The 14,903-nt window shown below is 37.1% G+C and overlaps 1 protein-coding gene across 4 annotated transcripts in view; it reads right to left on the reverse strand.

The window, feature by feature from the left end:
- TPST1 (tyrosylprotein sulfotransferase 1) overlaps positions 1-14,903 on the reverse strand; it is a 185,289-nt gene that overhangs the window by 73,765 nt on the left and 96,621 nt on the right. For all 4 annotated transcript variants that reach the window (XM_077141037.1, XM_077141036.1, XM_077141039.1 and 1 more), the window contains one exon: positions 5,941-6,139. In XM_077141037.1, the coding sequence (XP_076997152.1) occupies positions 5,941-6,139 (199 nt within the window). The remainder of the gene's footprint in view (positions 1-5,940; positions 6,140-14,903) is intronic.

Below are 14,903 nucleotides of genomic sequence, written 5' to 3' on the forward strand. Positions count from 1 at the left end.
CTACTCAATTCCTCCTTTGCATATGGCCTATGTAAAATTTCTGCACTCTTTGTAACATCAACCATCACCCAAAGGAGAACGCAGGCCTTAACTAAATACGACCTCCATCCCTTTTCTCTGTTTGTAGTGGTTTTAGATCAGGTCAAGCACGAAGCTTACTTCTGTCCCCAGAGTTGGGAAAGGAGCAGAGGTTTGGCTCACTGCTGCCAGGGTGAAGAATCTTACCAGCCCTCTGAGTATGGCCTGACTCACTAGCCCCTCTGGGTCCAGCTTAGGAGTCAAGGGGTGAATTCAGATAGTATGTCTCCTAACATCTAAGGTTTTTCTTCCCCACGGGGATGCCCTGGGGTGAGAAGGTATCTCAAGGGTACTACTATTCAGCTGGAGGACAAGATATTGGATGCCAGTGAATGAGTATCCCTCTCTCTCTCCCTCTCTCCTTTCAGAATAATGGGCACTGTGTTTAGCATCCTGATTGATAATCCCTTGAACAATTGGAATAATCTGCCCACCACCAAACTGGAAAAAAAGAAAGTTAATTTCTTACTGTAATATTGCTTGGCCTCAATAGAACATTAGGAGGTGGAGAAGAATAGCTGGGAAATGGCACTCTTACCTTTAATGCTATTCTCCAATTAGATACTCTTTATAAAACAGAAGGGGAAATGGTCTGAAATTCCTTATGTCTAGCTTTTTATGACTCTATCCCTGAGGAGAGCTTATAAAATGTGTTATCTAAAGGGGGAATTAAGAGATGAATCCTTTCTGTCTCACAAGAGAAAGAGACAGATATTTTAAATGACTCATTAGCTAACCTCTAAAGTTTGAAATCTCAAAAAGACTTACAGGAAGACACTTCCAAGCCCACTGAGCTCCTCCTTATTCAAGTCCAGTGGGACACACTTGCAGTGGAACCCCTTACCACCCCCTGGAAAAGAGGAAAAGGAGCTCTGAAAGAAATGAAATGTATACTTTCTGGGAAGTAACCAATAGAGATATAAGACCTATAAGGATCCACATTCCTTTTTCTATGACAAACTTAGCAGACTGTAAGAAGCAATGGGGAAAATTTTCTGAGGACCCCTCCAAGTCTCTGGAGGAATTTAAAAACCTGGTCCTTCCCTATCAGTTCATGGGGGAGACATCTGAGTTATTCTCTTCTCCTGCTGCACTCCAGGAGAAATGGAGGATTTGGGTAGAAGCCCAAGGGCATGCAGACAAGCTGTATAGGGAACATCAGGGACAAACACAGACAGGGGAGACTAGTGGAGGCTGTGAAAAAATATACTAATATAGATCCAGGCTCTGAGGAAGGACAAATCATTCTAAAAACCTACTTTATAGGCCAGTCAGTTCCTGACATAAGGAGAAAATTGCAAAAGATGTCCTTAGGACTCCAAATACCTATAAATGATCTTATGAGTACTGCCTTTTCTGTCTTTAATAACTGTGACAGAGTTACACGGGAGAGGAAAGTAATGACAGACTGGAATAAGGCACGGCTCATAGCTTTGGCTATGAACATTAACCAGCCCCCTCAGGGTCACCCAGGGCAGAAGCCATCTGGTAGCTGTCATACATGTGGAGAGTTGGGGCACTGGAAGTGGGAATACCCCCAAAGATCAGAGGAGCCCCCAAAGACAGAGAGAGCCTCCAGGGCCCTGTGCATGAGGCAGGAAGGCAGGACACTGGGCCTAAGTGTGTGTGGAGGGGGGTGTGAAGCTTCTCCAAAAGCCCTGTTGGCGGTCCCTGATCAGGACTGAAGGGGCCCAGGGCCAGTGGCTCCCTGGATCTTGCTGAAGAATATTGAAATTGCAGAGCCCCACGAGTCTCTAGACATGACAGATAAGACCGTTAATTTTTAAAATTGATGGGAGCCACATATTCTGACTTAACCCCTCATTCTGGTCCTCTCTCCTGTAAAACCTGTCCCATAGTAGCAGTAGGAAGTCTTGGGCTCTAGCCTTCACACTATCTCTCCCCTGCTGAACAGTCCTCGTCCGTTTTGGAAATACACTAGCGCAGGACCTAGTCCTCCTGCATTTGGAGTCTAACTAGCTCCTTTACTATGGAGCTGATTTATTAATATGCAGTCCTACTAGAGAAGCCCCCACCAGGGACACCATTGCTACCCTTAATTTCCTAGCCAAACAAAGTTACAGAGTGTCACTTTCTAAAGCTCAACTTGCCTTACAAAAGATTCTTTACCTTGGGTTTGTCCTCACTCCAGCGGAGTGCTTAGAATCCAGGCTATACTCTCAGTGCCACCTGCTGAAATGTAAACTCACACCAAAACATCAAAAAGCAAGCATTAAAGGGCAACAAAGAAGTGGCAAATAGTGAAATTGTTACTGTTTCAAAATGCTTTAAGCATATTCTGACAAGTTTTATTTTGATGGTAACTGTATGTTGTGAAGTGTTTGCTTGGAGACAGTTTCCAAAATTATTTTGGTAACTTAAGTATGAAGGACATAAAGAATGTGTTTTTTTTTTTTTTAATTATTAAAAGGAAAAAAGAGGGTATAATTTCATCCTAAGATCAAATGAATGGTTATTACAGAACAAGGAAAATGTAAGATAAAACCTAAATGGATTGGGAAAATTTAGAAAGTTCGTGAAGAGAGAAATTGTGGTCAAAGTTAAGGAAAGTTTAATGGGTCTAATATACTAATGCAAAACTAAAACTCAGTTTACTGTTTAAGTGACAGTTTTCTTAAATCATTATTCCATCTTCAGTGCAAAGTTTTTCTTAAGTAGTAGTAAAAAAGCAAAAAGTCTATACAGTTTGGCAAAATAACTTCTTACATATGTGTTAAAATTTGCATTCAAATCTTAGCTGTTCAAAACAAAACTTCTAAGTCTTTTCCTCAACTTTAATTAAATTAAAAAAAAAACAAATATTGTTTCAAACCTGAATACTTTTAACATTTTGCTTTCTTAAAGTCAAACCCTAAAAATTATTTTATTCCAAACAGTTGCAAAAACTTATTCTTTCAACTTATAAAATTAAGTCCTAAAAATAGCTAAATTCATTTAATATAAGTTGAATAAAAAAATGTTCAGTGTTATAATTAAATTTCCTTGTCGGTTGCATTGTTTCACTGTAATATTTCTTTAAAAGCATTTGCAGTAAACTACAAATCAAAAATTCATCTTCAAAATTCATCTTTTAAAAGAAAGCTAGCAAGTATATAAATTATATTCCATTAACATAACCCTAGTTATGTTAAAAAGAAACTAAACCTCTATTTTAATTAAAGTATTTTGCAAATGCATTCCATCTTCAAGTAACACTAGTCTCCTGTGGAATATGCTTACTGTCTTCAGGTAACTGGAACAATTAAATAATACCAATGTCTCCCAAAGTGGCAACTACTGAATTCTAATACTCTCTATTAACTATTCCCTCTCTGTTCAATATGCTATCTCTATTGTCAGAGTACATTTAAACAGGACCTGTCCATCTGTTTGGAACAGCTCAATCTGGATAATTACTAAAGGTGGCATCTTGGGGACCAGAACTCCTGATTCAACTACACATAGGATACCTACACACTTAAGTGTGACAGGGACATTACTGTATGACAAAATAAATGGGGGGGGGGGGTGTGGGCCGGCAAAGCAGCTCTAAGTAACCAGAGCATGCTTGCCTTCCCCAAAATGCTATTGTTTTCTCATTTCTCAACACTGCAAGCTGTAAACTTGTAATTTCCCATTCCAGGGACTTATGTGGAAGAGGTGGCAGAAAGATTATGAGAGTGGTGGAATGGGGTAAATCATAACATAATAATAATTTTGCATTTTTCAATATCCCCCAGCCCTTCCAACATTGTCAGCAATTATGTACATTCCTACATGTATTCTCTCAACTGAAAATATCAAAAATTTAAGGTTAAAGGTATTTGAATTCTTTCAGGGTGAGGGATTGAAGCAGGGATAAAACAGGACAACTGTAAGTTCCTAGTTTCCTATTCAGCTCTGAAAGAGTTACGAGACAACTCCAAATTCCCTGTTTCTTATCTAGTTCCAAAGGAACTAAAACAGAGCTGCAAACTTCTTGTGACATAAATTTCCCTAAAACCCCCAAATCTCCCCAAACCAGTGAAACCTCCCCAAACCACAAAAGCTTGTAAAATTCTGGGCCTAAAGCAAACTCTCAGTTAATAATAGGAAGCATAGCATAGGGCCATAAAAATTGTTAACCATTTGCCCAAAGACAAATTTCAGGTATGTGACAACAAATCATGAATTCTACTAGTTATCTCCTCCTAGAACAAAGAAGACACCTAGTATTCAAAGGTTATTATGGAAACCTGCCACTGGTAAAACTTTCCTATAAAACAAGCTGGTCCACTTCACTCAGTGTCTGTCCCTTCCTTGGGCACGCCTGTGTTAACCTCTCTAACGTGTACTCTCTCTGGCTGATAAACCTCTCAATAAACTTTACTACTTATTCCTAAAAAAGAAATGTATTTGATTTGTTCATTCATTCATTCACTACCATGTTTTAGAAAGGATTTAAGGTGGCACATATTATGATATCTTACATAACCATGAAAAACTAGTTCAAAAGAGCGTGCAGAAATGGGAAAATGCTCGTAAATCTTAAGAGGAAAGGGCTGAATACAAAATTGTGTGTATAAGGTAAGATGATAAGATATTATAAGATCTCTTTTTTTTTAACTATAAGATCTTATAATTGCTGATAAACAACAGAAAAGCAGACAAAATACTAAGAATATGTGTCTGGACAATATCATTATAAGTGATTTTTTTCTTTTTTTTAATTTAATAAGTTTTATACAATGAACATGCATAGTTACATAAAAATTGTTATATATATAAAAAGTATGAAAACTATTGAGATCATTTACAAAATAAAAAATGTCTTCATATATGAAGGCTTATAAGAAGAAAGCTCTTTATATAGCCACTAGCAAATTGAAAAATGAAAACGAAAGTAATACTTATGTAAAAGGAATCAATATGGAAATTAACCTCAGGAAATATAAATCTGTTAGTCAATTAAAGGAATTAACAGAAAGACATAATATAGAGATGATGTATTATAAAGTTGTGGAGAGGGGACAGCTACTGACATAAACAAGGGAATATCATGGAAAGCTAAGGAATTTTAACCTTGAAATCAAATAGCCTATCAGTAACCCTATGTTAACCTGGTTATCTTGTGTGTTGAACTATAGTTTCAAAATAGAATATGTCAGTCTAATTTGAAATAGATTCAACTAGTAAGGTATATATTAAAATGAGCTCTTTGAGTTTTTAGCTCTTTCCAAAACAATATTCTGTAAAGATGTGAGCATAACTTATTAAAAGAAAAACTGAAATTTTACTTTAATAGCAACTTTCTCTCAAAAGAAGGCTACTTTTGTGCACCTGTTTACTAATTCTTCTAATGTCACCGACTACCTTTCAAATTTCAAGAAATCATATATCCTCTGAACAAAGTTTAAAAGTAAAGTAAGGGTACACAGTAGTTCAGTAGTAGAATTCTTGCCTGCCATGCGGGAGACCGTCCCAGCCCATACACCCCCCAGCCCCACCTCACCAAAAAAAGCAGCCATTGGATTCAAAGAAAAACAAAACTAGAAATAAATGAGATCAGTAATAATTCTGGTGATTATGCAAATTTGTAGTAATCAGCTACGAGAATAAATTTCCACAACAGTAAGTACAATTCCTAGAAACTGAGAACAGTACATTAAACAACTGTTTCGACAATTCTTGGGAAGATCCAGAATTAACCTTAAAATACAGTACAATGTTTCTGGTGATAAAGCATTTTATGAATAGACTTTTCCAATTTACAATAATTTTCTGATTATAAAAATGCAGGAAACAACAGAAGAAAAAACTTTTAAGGACCAAACTGAAGGGTTTAGGATCCTGTTTCCTCAGTTCACTTTAAATTTCACTTACCCTTCTAGTGTTCTCAAGAATTTTGGGGTCAGGTTTTCCATAGTTAGGTGGATTGGCATATGGGTCATATCCAAGTTTGGCAAGCATGGGTGCAATCACTGCCATGTCTTGTAAAACATCTGGAGGTATTTTCCCAACCCACTTTGAAAGCGCTCCCACATTGACTGGTTTGATGACTTGGTCTGTAGATCTCTCCACTCTGAAAAAACATAGTTTGAGTAAATATTTATTTAGAATATAAAAAATAATAATAAAACACCACTAAAAATTACATTTGACAACTTTAAAAATGACAAATGTCTTGTTTATAAAGCAACTGAAAAAGTAGCCCTAAACAGTTAAAACTATTTATCAGATTCTTTTTAATATTGTAAGTTTGACAGAGATTATTGGCAACTTCAAAATTTCTAGTAATAGGAAGAAGGATCAACTGAAGAAAGTGTTGACACTTTAATTTCAATATCCAAAATACTAATAATAATACAAAGATAAGAATGTTTAGAAAACAGCCAGCCAATATACTTGAAATGCATAAAAGTAAATGTATTGATGGACAACTAGAAGGATGGACAGATTGACAGATATGTGATAATGGAAATATAGCTAAATGTTAATTGTAGGATTGAGATGGTAGGTAACTCATTCAATTCTATATGTTTAAAATTTTTCATAATAAAATGTCACAGGAAAAATAGCCAGGCAATGCCAGTGATTCCCTAAAAGGCCCTATTTTCTAAGGAAGGAGAAAGAGTGGTGTTTTACATTTCTCAATATTATATGTTTCTCTGGCTAAATGTGTTCTACCTGTTGTGATTATACCCACTATAATTGACTAAATAACTAGCAACCTGAGAATAAAATATAATATGAACTGCCATCTGGAGCTAAATTGGGTATTAACATATTTTGGCAAAGTGACTATAAAACAGAAGTGCTCAGGAAAGTTTTATAACCTAATACATAAGAAATCATTTAAATGGAATATTCTAATAAAAGATTAAAAAAACTCTTTCTTCAACTATATGACCTCTCACTACAGATAACCATTACCTGATGAGGTATCTCTCAAAGGGGCTTCACTCCAAAAACAATAGACAATAGACAAGACAATTCTTCTTGATGATGACTCCTGACCCTGGGATTCTGTAAGGTCACCCATCTAACATCCCACTAGACTACAAGAAGGGTCTTTGTCTTATTAATCTCAATATCACCAGCACAAAGCACATTAATATAAAAGGTGCAGAATAAATGTGATTATATAAATGAATCACTAAAAGCTTTTCATGGATAAAAGAAAAACATACAATATTAATTCAAACAATCATGCTTGCAAGAAGTCAAGAAACATGTCTTTATTAAAAGATCATATCTAATTAAAAGGTACGATGAAACAACTGGAGAACACCCAACTGCTAAACTGAATGACATTAACTATGGTGCACTAAGAAATTTAAAGAATAGGAGTCGTATCTGCAGGGATAAATACCACCTCCAGAAAAAAGAGACCTGTATAAGCAAAGAATGATATATTCTGTTCATCCAATGTCAGGCACTTTGCTTATGGTATCTAATTTAATCCTAAAACCAACCTTAAAAGGAAGAGTTTATCAGTCCCCATTTTTCAAAATATGTAAGCTGAGGCCCAGAGAAGGTAAATGATTTGTCCTGGGTCATAGTCTGTAAATGGTGAAGTCAGAATTTGAATCCTGGTCTGCTTGACTTCAAAGTCCTCATTTTCTCCACGATCTCTTACTGTCTTCCTCTTGATCACTTTCATTTAATTTTTACATTCTATGCTTCCCTGAAAATGTTGGCCTTTGGCTTTACACTGAAAAGACTGTTTACCATGACAAAAAAAACACACAAATGTATAACACATATATAATAGATAGTGGTATGCTGGTAATAGTGCTGTGCTGATGATGTTTTTTACAACTGGTTCTCTAGGGAAAAAAGACCATAATTTCTTGCATTTGCTGATATCCATGGTGTAAACTCATACATGGCTGATTTCATGCTATCAACATGACAGCACTGATGGCAGAGTTAGGAGGAGATGTACAAAATGAGTTCTCTAGTGCCATGCATGCCAACTCTAACATACCAGTGGGATATTCACAATCTCTCATCCCAAACTGTAAAATACAAAAAGCTCCTAAATTTAACATTTTCCAGTAACTCACTTGGCAGCGAAACCTGACCTGAACTGACTACAATCTATTTAAAGTCTTCGTGCCAACTGGAATAAAGTTATACTCTTGGTTGCAGAAATATTAATATGTTTGATTACAGAGTGGTAATCCAGAATTAGTGGAGGATGTCATATAACATATATTATGTGCACCATATTACCTTTCTAAAATCCAAAAAATTCTGACTTCTGAAATACACTTGTATTAAGCATTGGGATCACAATAAGGTCTTGGATATCATAACTGGGAGGGTGGCTTTATCTTGAAAATGATGCTGAATGACTGAAGGATTTCAATCACAGGACCAATTATCAGACTGTCATTATCAGTATTCAGTGTTGATAACAATGGCAAGAGTAGATTGAAGGATGGGACAACTAGGATTGGAAAACTAGTAAAGATGTTCAACTATATATTAAAAGAATTGAGAAATGATTAGGGCCTCAACTAGAGCAAATGAGATTGAGACAGAAAGATGACAAATTCCAAAGATATTTTTTAATTGATAAGATTTAGTGGCTGATTCAATATGGGGGAAAAGAGTCTATGATGAATTCCAGATTCATCATTCATTATAATGGGCAATATGGGAGAAAAGCAAGTGAGTTTCTGGTGTCATTGCTTTGTTTTGTTTGACGTATAGGCAATACACAAAAAGAGATAAAGTAATAATCAAAAAATTACCAAAGGGCTCAAAAAATTGTAGTTGACTATGGGCATCCCTACCATTTCTTATCTTACTTTTAACCAATAAGCTCTGCTTGGAGGGAGTAGAGTGAAACTTTTAAAAGCATGGGTTCTAGAATTTGAGGCCTGGATAAATCATGGCGCTGCCACTATATATGATTTAGGACAAAACCTTAATCTCTCTACATTTCAATGTTCTCAACTGTAAAATGAGGATAGTATTAGCATCTACTTCACCGGATGATGTGAAATTTAAATGAGTTAATAACTATATAGTATATAGAAAGCTTAGAAAGATACTAGAATATAGTCTGTGTGCACTGAACAACAGCTATTATTTTTAATATTTATAATAGCACTGATTCATAAGAAAAATGAAAGGCACAAGATGCCATCAACATGGCAATACAAGACATCTACTGAAAACCTCTCTCCAGAGATTCAGTGAGAAAAGGACAAATCTCATTTGCACAGAACTCTGGAAGAAGGTAAAGACTGGAGAAGGATCCCACAAATGCTGAATCAAAGGAAGAAAAACACCAGGTAGGAAACTTCCTACCAGCCAGAACTCTTCCTTCCCCCTCACTTGGTCCCATGCAACTTAGGAAGTGCCCAGAGGCAGTGGCTAGGACCCCTCCTACCTCCTACCAGGGATACAGACTAGAAAATCTCTCACATCAGAGAGATAGATTCCCACATACTTCTAGACACAGACATACAGCAGAACACAAGACTTGGAGTAGTGCTGATTACAAAAGGGTACCAAGGAGAAGATTCCAAAATGGAGGATTAGGGAGGGAATGGCTGAACTTATTTCTGTCCAAAAAGCAAACAGCAAGGCAGAAACTGTCAAAATCAACTGTCTGGGGACAGAGGAGAACATTTCAATGCCCAGGTGAGTGCAGGATAAAGATACTAAGAAAACATGGGCAAAGACTATAATTCCAGCCAGGGCTTCTGGTGCCCTTCTCCCAACCTTGAGGGAAGCAGCAGCAGGTGGCCCAATCCTTGCGTACAGGAAGGCTGTGGACTGAGGTGACTGTGGCAGTCATCCACCCATATACAGAGAGGGACACAGCCCAGTGCTGGTCGGCAAAGCAGGATCTGTGCAGTTTCAGCCCTACCCAGTCAGACATTGCTGGATCCACAATTGAAATAGCTTCTGAGGAGAAATAAACACATGAAGAGCATCATCTGCTGGGTATGTGGAAAGTGAAAGGGGGCAGTAAATCAGGACTTTTTGGAACCTCTCCAGACTCCATCCCAGGCCCATAGAGCTGGCCTATAACCCTGTCAAGGGCACCTGACCTTTTTGAGGGGGGGGAATATTGATGATCCAACTGTCAGGGCAGTGTCCTGATACAAACCCAGGCAACAACTAATTCCTAAACAAGAGAGAAAAAGAGATTTTCAGAACTGCCTCATCAAGATAATTAGAGGATCAAATACCAGCAAAAAATCACAAGACATACTAAAACACAGGAAGAAAATTTCTAAAAAAATTTCAATAAGACAGATAAAGAATAAAGAATATTAAGAAGACACTAGGTGAGCATAAAGAAGAATTTGAAAGAATACATGGAAAAATAGCAGACCTTATGGAAATGAAAGACACTGTTGACAAAATTAAAATATATCAGAGGCACACAACAGCAGATTTGAAGAGTGTCATGGTCAGGTTCATGTGTGAACTTGGCCAGGTGGTGGTACCTGTTTGTCTGGTTGAACAAGTGCTGGCCTATCTATTGCTATGAGGACATTTCATAGAACTAAATCATGATCATGTTGGCTGCATCCACAGCTGATTTCATTTGTAATCAGCCAAGGGGAGTGTCTTCTGCAATGAGTGAGTTTAATTTAATCAATGGAAGACTTTTATGGAGGATTCAGAAGAGACAGTCTCTCTTCTCTTTTTGCTTCAGCTGGTGAGCCTCTCCAGCTGAGTTCATCTAGACCCTCCATTGGAGCCGTCAGCTTGACAGCCTGCCCTAAGAATTTTGGACCCTATATTCCCACAGTTGTATGAGGCGCTTTTATAAATTTTATATTTATGGATATTTCCTGTTGATTCTGTTTCTCTAGAGAACCCTAATTAATACAAAGAGGAAGAAGTAAGGAACAACCAAATTTGAAAAGACAAAAGAACAAATGAAGAAAAAAATGGAAAAAGTTGAGCAAAGTCTCAGGGAAATGACTGACAACATGAAGCACACAAATATACACAACAGAGGTGCCCAGAAGGAGAAAAGAAGGGAAAAGGGCCAGGAAGAATATGTGAGGAAAGATAGCTGAAAATTTCCCAACCTTTATAAAAGACATAAATATGCAAATCAAAGAAGCTCAAAATACTACAGACAGAATAAATGAGATTAGAGCCACTCCAAGACATATACTAATCAAGAGAATTCTGAAAATAGCAAGAGAAAAGCAATTCACCACATACAAGGGAAGCAAATAAGACTAAGTGCTGATTTCTCATCAGAAACTATGGAAGCAAGAAGGAAGTGGTATGATATATTTAAGATACTGAAAGAGAAAAATTGCCAGCCAATAATTCTCTATTCAACACAGCTGTCCTTCAAAAATGAGGGAGAGAGAAGACTTCCAGTAAGATGGTGGAGTAGAGGAGGCCAGCATCGCCCCGTCTTGGAGCAACAACCAGAGACACAATAGAAAAGTAACTAGGATGGCAGATACGAAGTGGCAGGATTATGAAGGGTTTTCTGCCCTGAATAGGGGCCCTGGGCAAAGCACCAAGAAATTGGGACAAAGAGATCAGGGTGAATGTGCTTGGTCATGACTCTGCCTACTGTACAGCTGGCCTGGGATGATGTTCCCTTTGGCTTCATACCTAGGAGTGCCCATAGTGAACTTGGAAGATAGTAGATAGGCTTTTCCTGTGTACACACTCCATTTGGTCAGGATAGAGTGCTTGGTCCCTGCTCTTGTGACACTTTGCTGTGGGTACCTGGGCTGTTTTTGCTTGTTTCTTTGTTTGGTGATGACTGGGGAGGCCCTTCCCTGGTCAGGAGGGGGAGATGTGGAGTGTGTCAGCCTGATATTCAACTGGCAAAAAAGACCTGTCTGGGCCTTAGTGCTGCTTCCCTTCCACCACAGAGGCCCAAAGACCACAGGTGTCTGAAACTGAAATGCCCAGTCCTGTGGCCCAGTGTCATCCTTGGGGGAGGAGTTTGGGGGTCACTAGATCTATCAGCCACACAGGAGGAGTCTCCACTGGGGTGCATGTCTTTCATCCCTTAGATCTGGTGTTGGCAGATTTTGGCACACGCCAGGGTCAGCAGCCCTGGCTGGGGTCCTGATTCCAGGTCTTGGATGTGAGACAAAAATAATTTAGCAAATTAACCTTACTAAGACATTAAAATGCCCTGTCCATAACAGAGAAATATAAAGCAAGTGAAGGTCCAGGCAGACATGGCCCAGCCAAATTACCATGTTAGATCACCTGAGGAGACACAGAATTTGAAATAACTGCTTAGGATTACTCAGGAAGAAATGAAGGATATTCTGAAGAAACAGGGAAGCATAAAGAAGAGGCAGATATGGTCCAACCAAATGACCAAGTTAAATTTTCCACGCAGGCTCAGAATCTAGAACTAGTTCAGATTGCTCATAATGAAATGAAAGATATCAAGAGGTTAGTAGAGGAGCATAAAGAATTTGAAAGAATAAACAGAAAAATGTAAGATATCACAGAGATGAACGATACTGCAGACCAAATTAAAAACATATTAGAGACTCACAGTATTAGATTTCATGAGACAGAAAAGAGAATAAGTAAATTAGAAGACAGGATAATGAACTTGAATGTTTAAAAAAACAAATGACAAGAAAGATGGAAAAAATGCAATTTGATTTCAGGGAAATGAAAGACAACATGAAGCATACAAATATAAGAATTACTGGAGTCTCAGAAGGAGAAAAGAAGAATAAAGGGAAAGGAAGGCTAGCTGAAGATATAATGAGGGAAAACTTCTCAGCCCTTATAAAAGACATAAACATCCAAACCAAATAGAACCAATGAATCTCAAATAGAATAAGTCCAAACAGGCTTACTCCAAGACATCTACCTAACAGAATGTCAAATCTTGAAGAGATGCAAAACGTCATGAAAGCAGCAAGGGAAAAGGGATTTATTACATACAAGGGAAATTATGTAACACTAGCTTGAACTATTCAATAGGCACTATGGAGATGAGAAAGCAGTGGTATGATATATTTAAGATTCTTAATGAGAAAGACTTCCAGCCAAGAATTCTTTACTTGCTAAACTGTCCTGCAAGCTTGAGGGAGGAAGAGATTAAAATCTTCACTGATAAACAACGGTTGCAAGGATTTGCCAACAAGAGACCTGCCCTACAAGAAATATTAAAGGGAGCTCTGTTTACTGAAAAAAGATTAGAGAGGGAGAGCTGTGGGAGGGTACGGAATTGAAGGGTATTAGTAAGGGTAACTTAAAGGATAAAAAGTAAGAGAGGGAAAAGAATATATAGATCTGATAAGTAAAACTACAGGATAAGATGCTAGACCCAAGAATTGCTTTTACAGAAGTAAATTTAAATGTTAATGGACTAAACTCACTAATTAAAAGACACGGATTGACAGAATGGATTAAATAATATGATCTATCTACATGCTGCTCATAAGAGATTTATCTTCGACCCAAGGACACAAACACATTGAAATGAAAAGATGGAAATAGATGTTCTATGAAAGCTGTAACTAAAAGAAAGCACAAATAACTATATTAATATCAAATAAAATAGATTTTAAATGTTATGATATATGAGATAAGATTTTCATATGTTAATTGTAAAAAACTTTTGTATCTTTATATTTTCCTGAAATAAAAAACTTGAAAACATTCGGTAACAAAGGTTGTTACTACAGCAAAGCTGATGCTTTTAATAACTTTCTACTTGATTTTTTGAAAATGTATACAGTTTTGATAGCTAATCAAATGATATTTAAGTTAGGGTTTAATATGTAGAATTCAAGAATTTCTGATATCTAGATTTTTTCCTAATTTACCTTAAGTTTAAATTGATTTATGAAACTTACTGTACAGATACATTCTTAATAATGGTTATGCATTATTTAATATGCCTATGGATAAGCAAAAAATAGATACCCATTTTTGGAGGTTGAGATTTTCATATATTAATTGTAAAAACATTTGTATGTTATATTTTCCTGAAATCCAAAACTTGAAAATGTTTAGTAACATTTCAAGTAAGATTGATATTTGTAACAACTTTTTGAGAATGTTTACAGTTTTGAAAGCAAATCAAATGGTATTTATTTTTTTCCTTGTATATATTTTTTATTGTGAAAAATAACATATATACAAAAAAGCAATACATTTCAAAACACACCACAACAAATAGTCATACAACAGATTTTAGAGTTTGTAAGGGTTACCATTCTACAATTTTAGGTTTTTCTTCTAGTTGCTCCAGAACACTGGAGACTAAAAGAAATATCAATATAATGATTCAGCAGTCATACTCATTTATTAAATCCTATCTTCTCTGTTATAACTCCACCTTCTCCTCTGATGTTTCTTCCAGTCTTTAGGGGTATTCAGGCTATGCCCATTCTAACATTTTCATGTTGGGAAGGCTGTCAATAATATGGGATGGGGGATGGATGTTTTCAAGAGGCTAGACCCTCTGGGTTTCAGGACTTAGCTGGCCTGGGAATCCAATAGGAGGCTGTAGGTTTCTGGAAAGTAGTCATATGGCATGGAACATTTGTAGACTCTCAGAGGAAGCCGTAGGTGTTCTTTAGGGTTGGCAGGAATGGTTTTGGTTAAGGTTTGGCAAACTATGGTAAATAGCAATATCTAGCTGAAGCTTGCATTCAAGAACAGTCTTCAGCATAGTCTCTCAACTCTATTTGAACCCTCTCAGCCACTGATACCTTACATGTTACAATTCTTTTCTCCCTTTTGGCCAGGCGGCCAATCACATGATGCCAGGACCAGGCTCAACCTGGAAGTCATATCCCATATAGGGGGGAAGGTAAATATGTCACTTGCAGAGAGGGAGCATCTGAGCAACA

The sequence above is a fragment of the Tamandua tetradactyla genome, chromosome 23 (genome assembly GCF_023851605.1).
Source record: "Tamandua tetradactyla isolate mTamTet1 chromosome 23, mTamTet1.pri, whole genome shotgun sequence".
Lineage (NCBI taxonomy): Eukaryota > Metazoa > Chordata > Mammalia > Pilosa > Myrmecophagidae > Tamandua > Tamandua tetradactyla.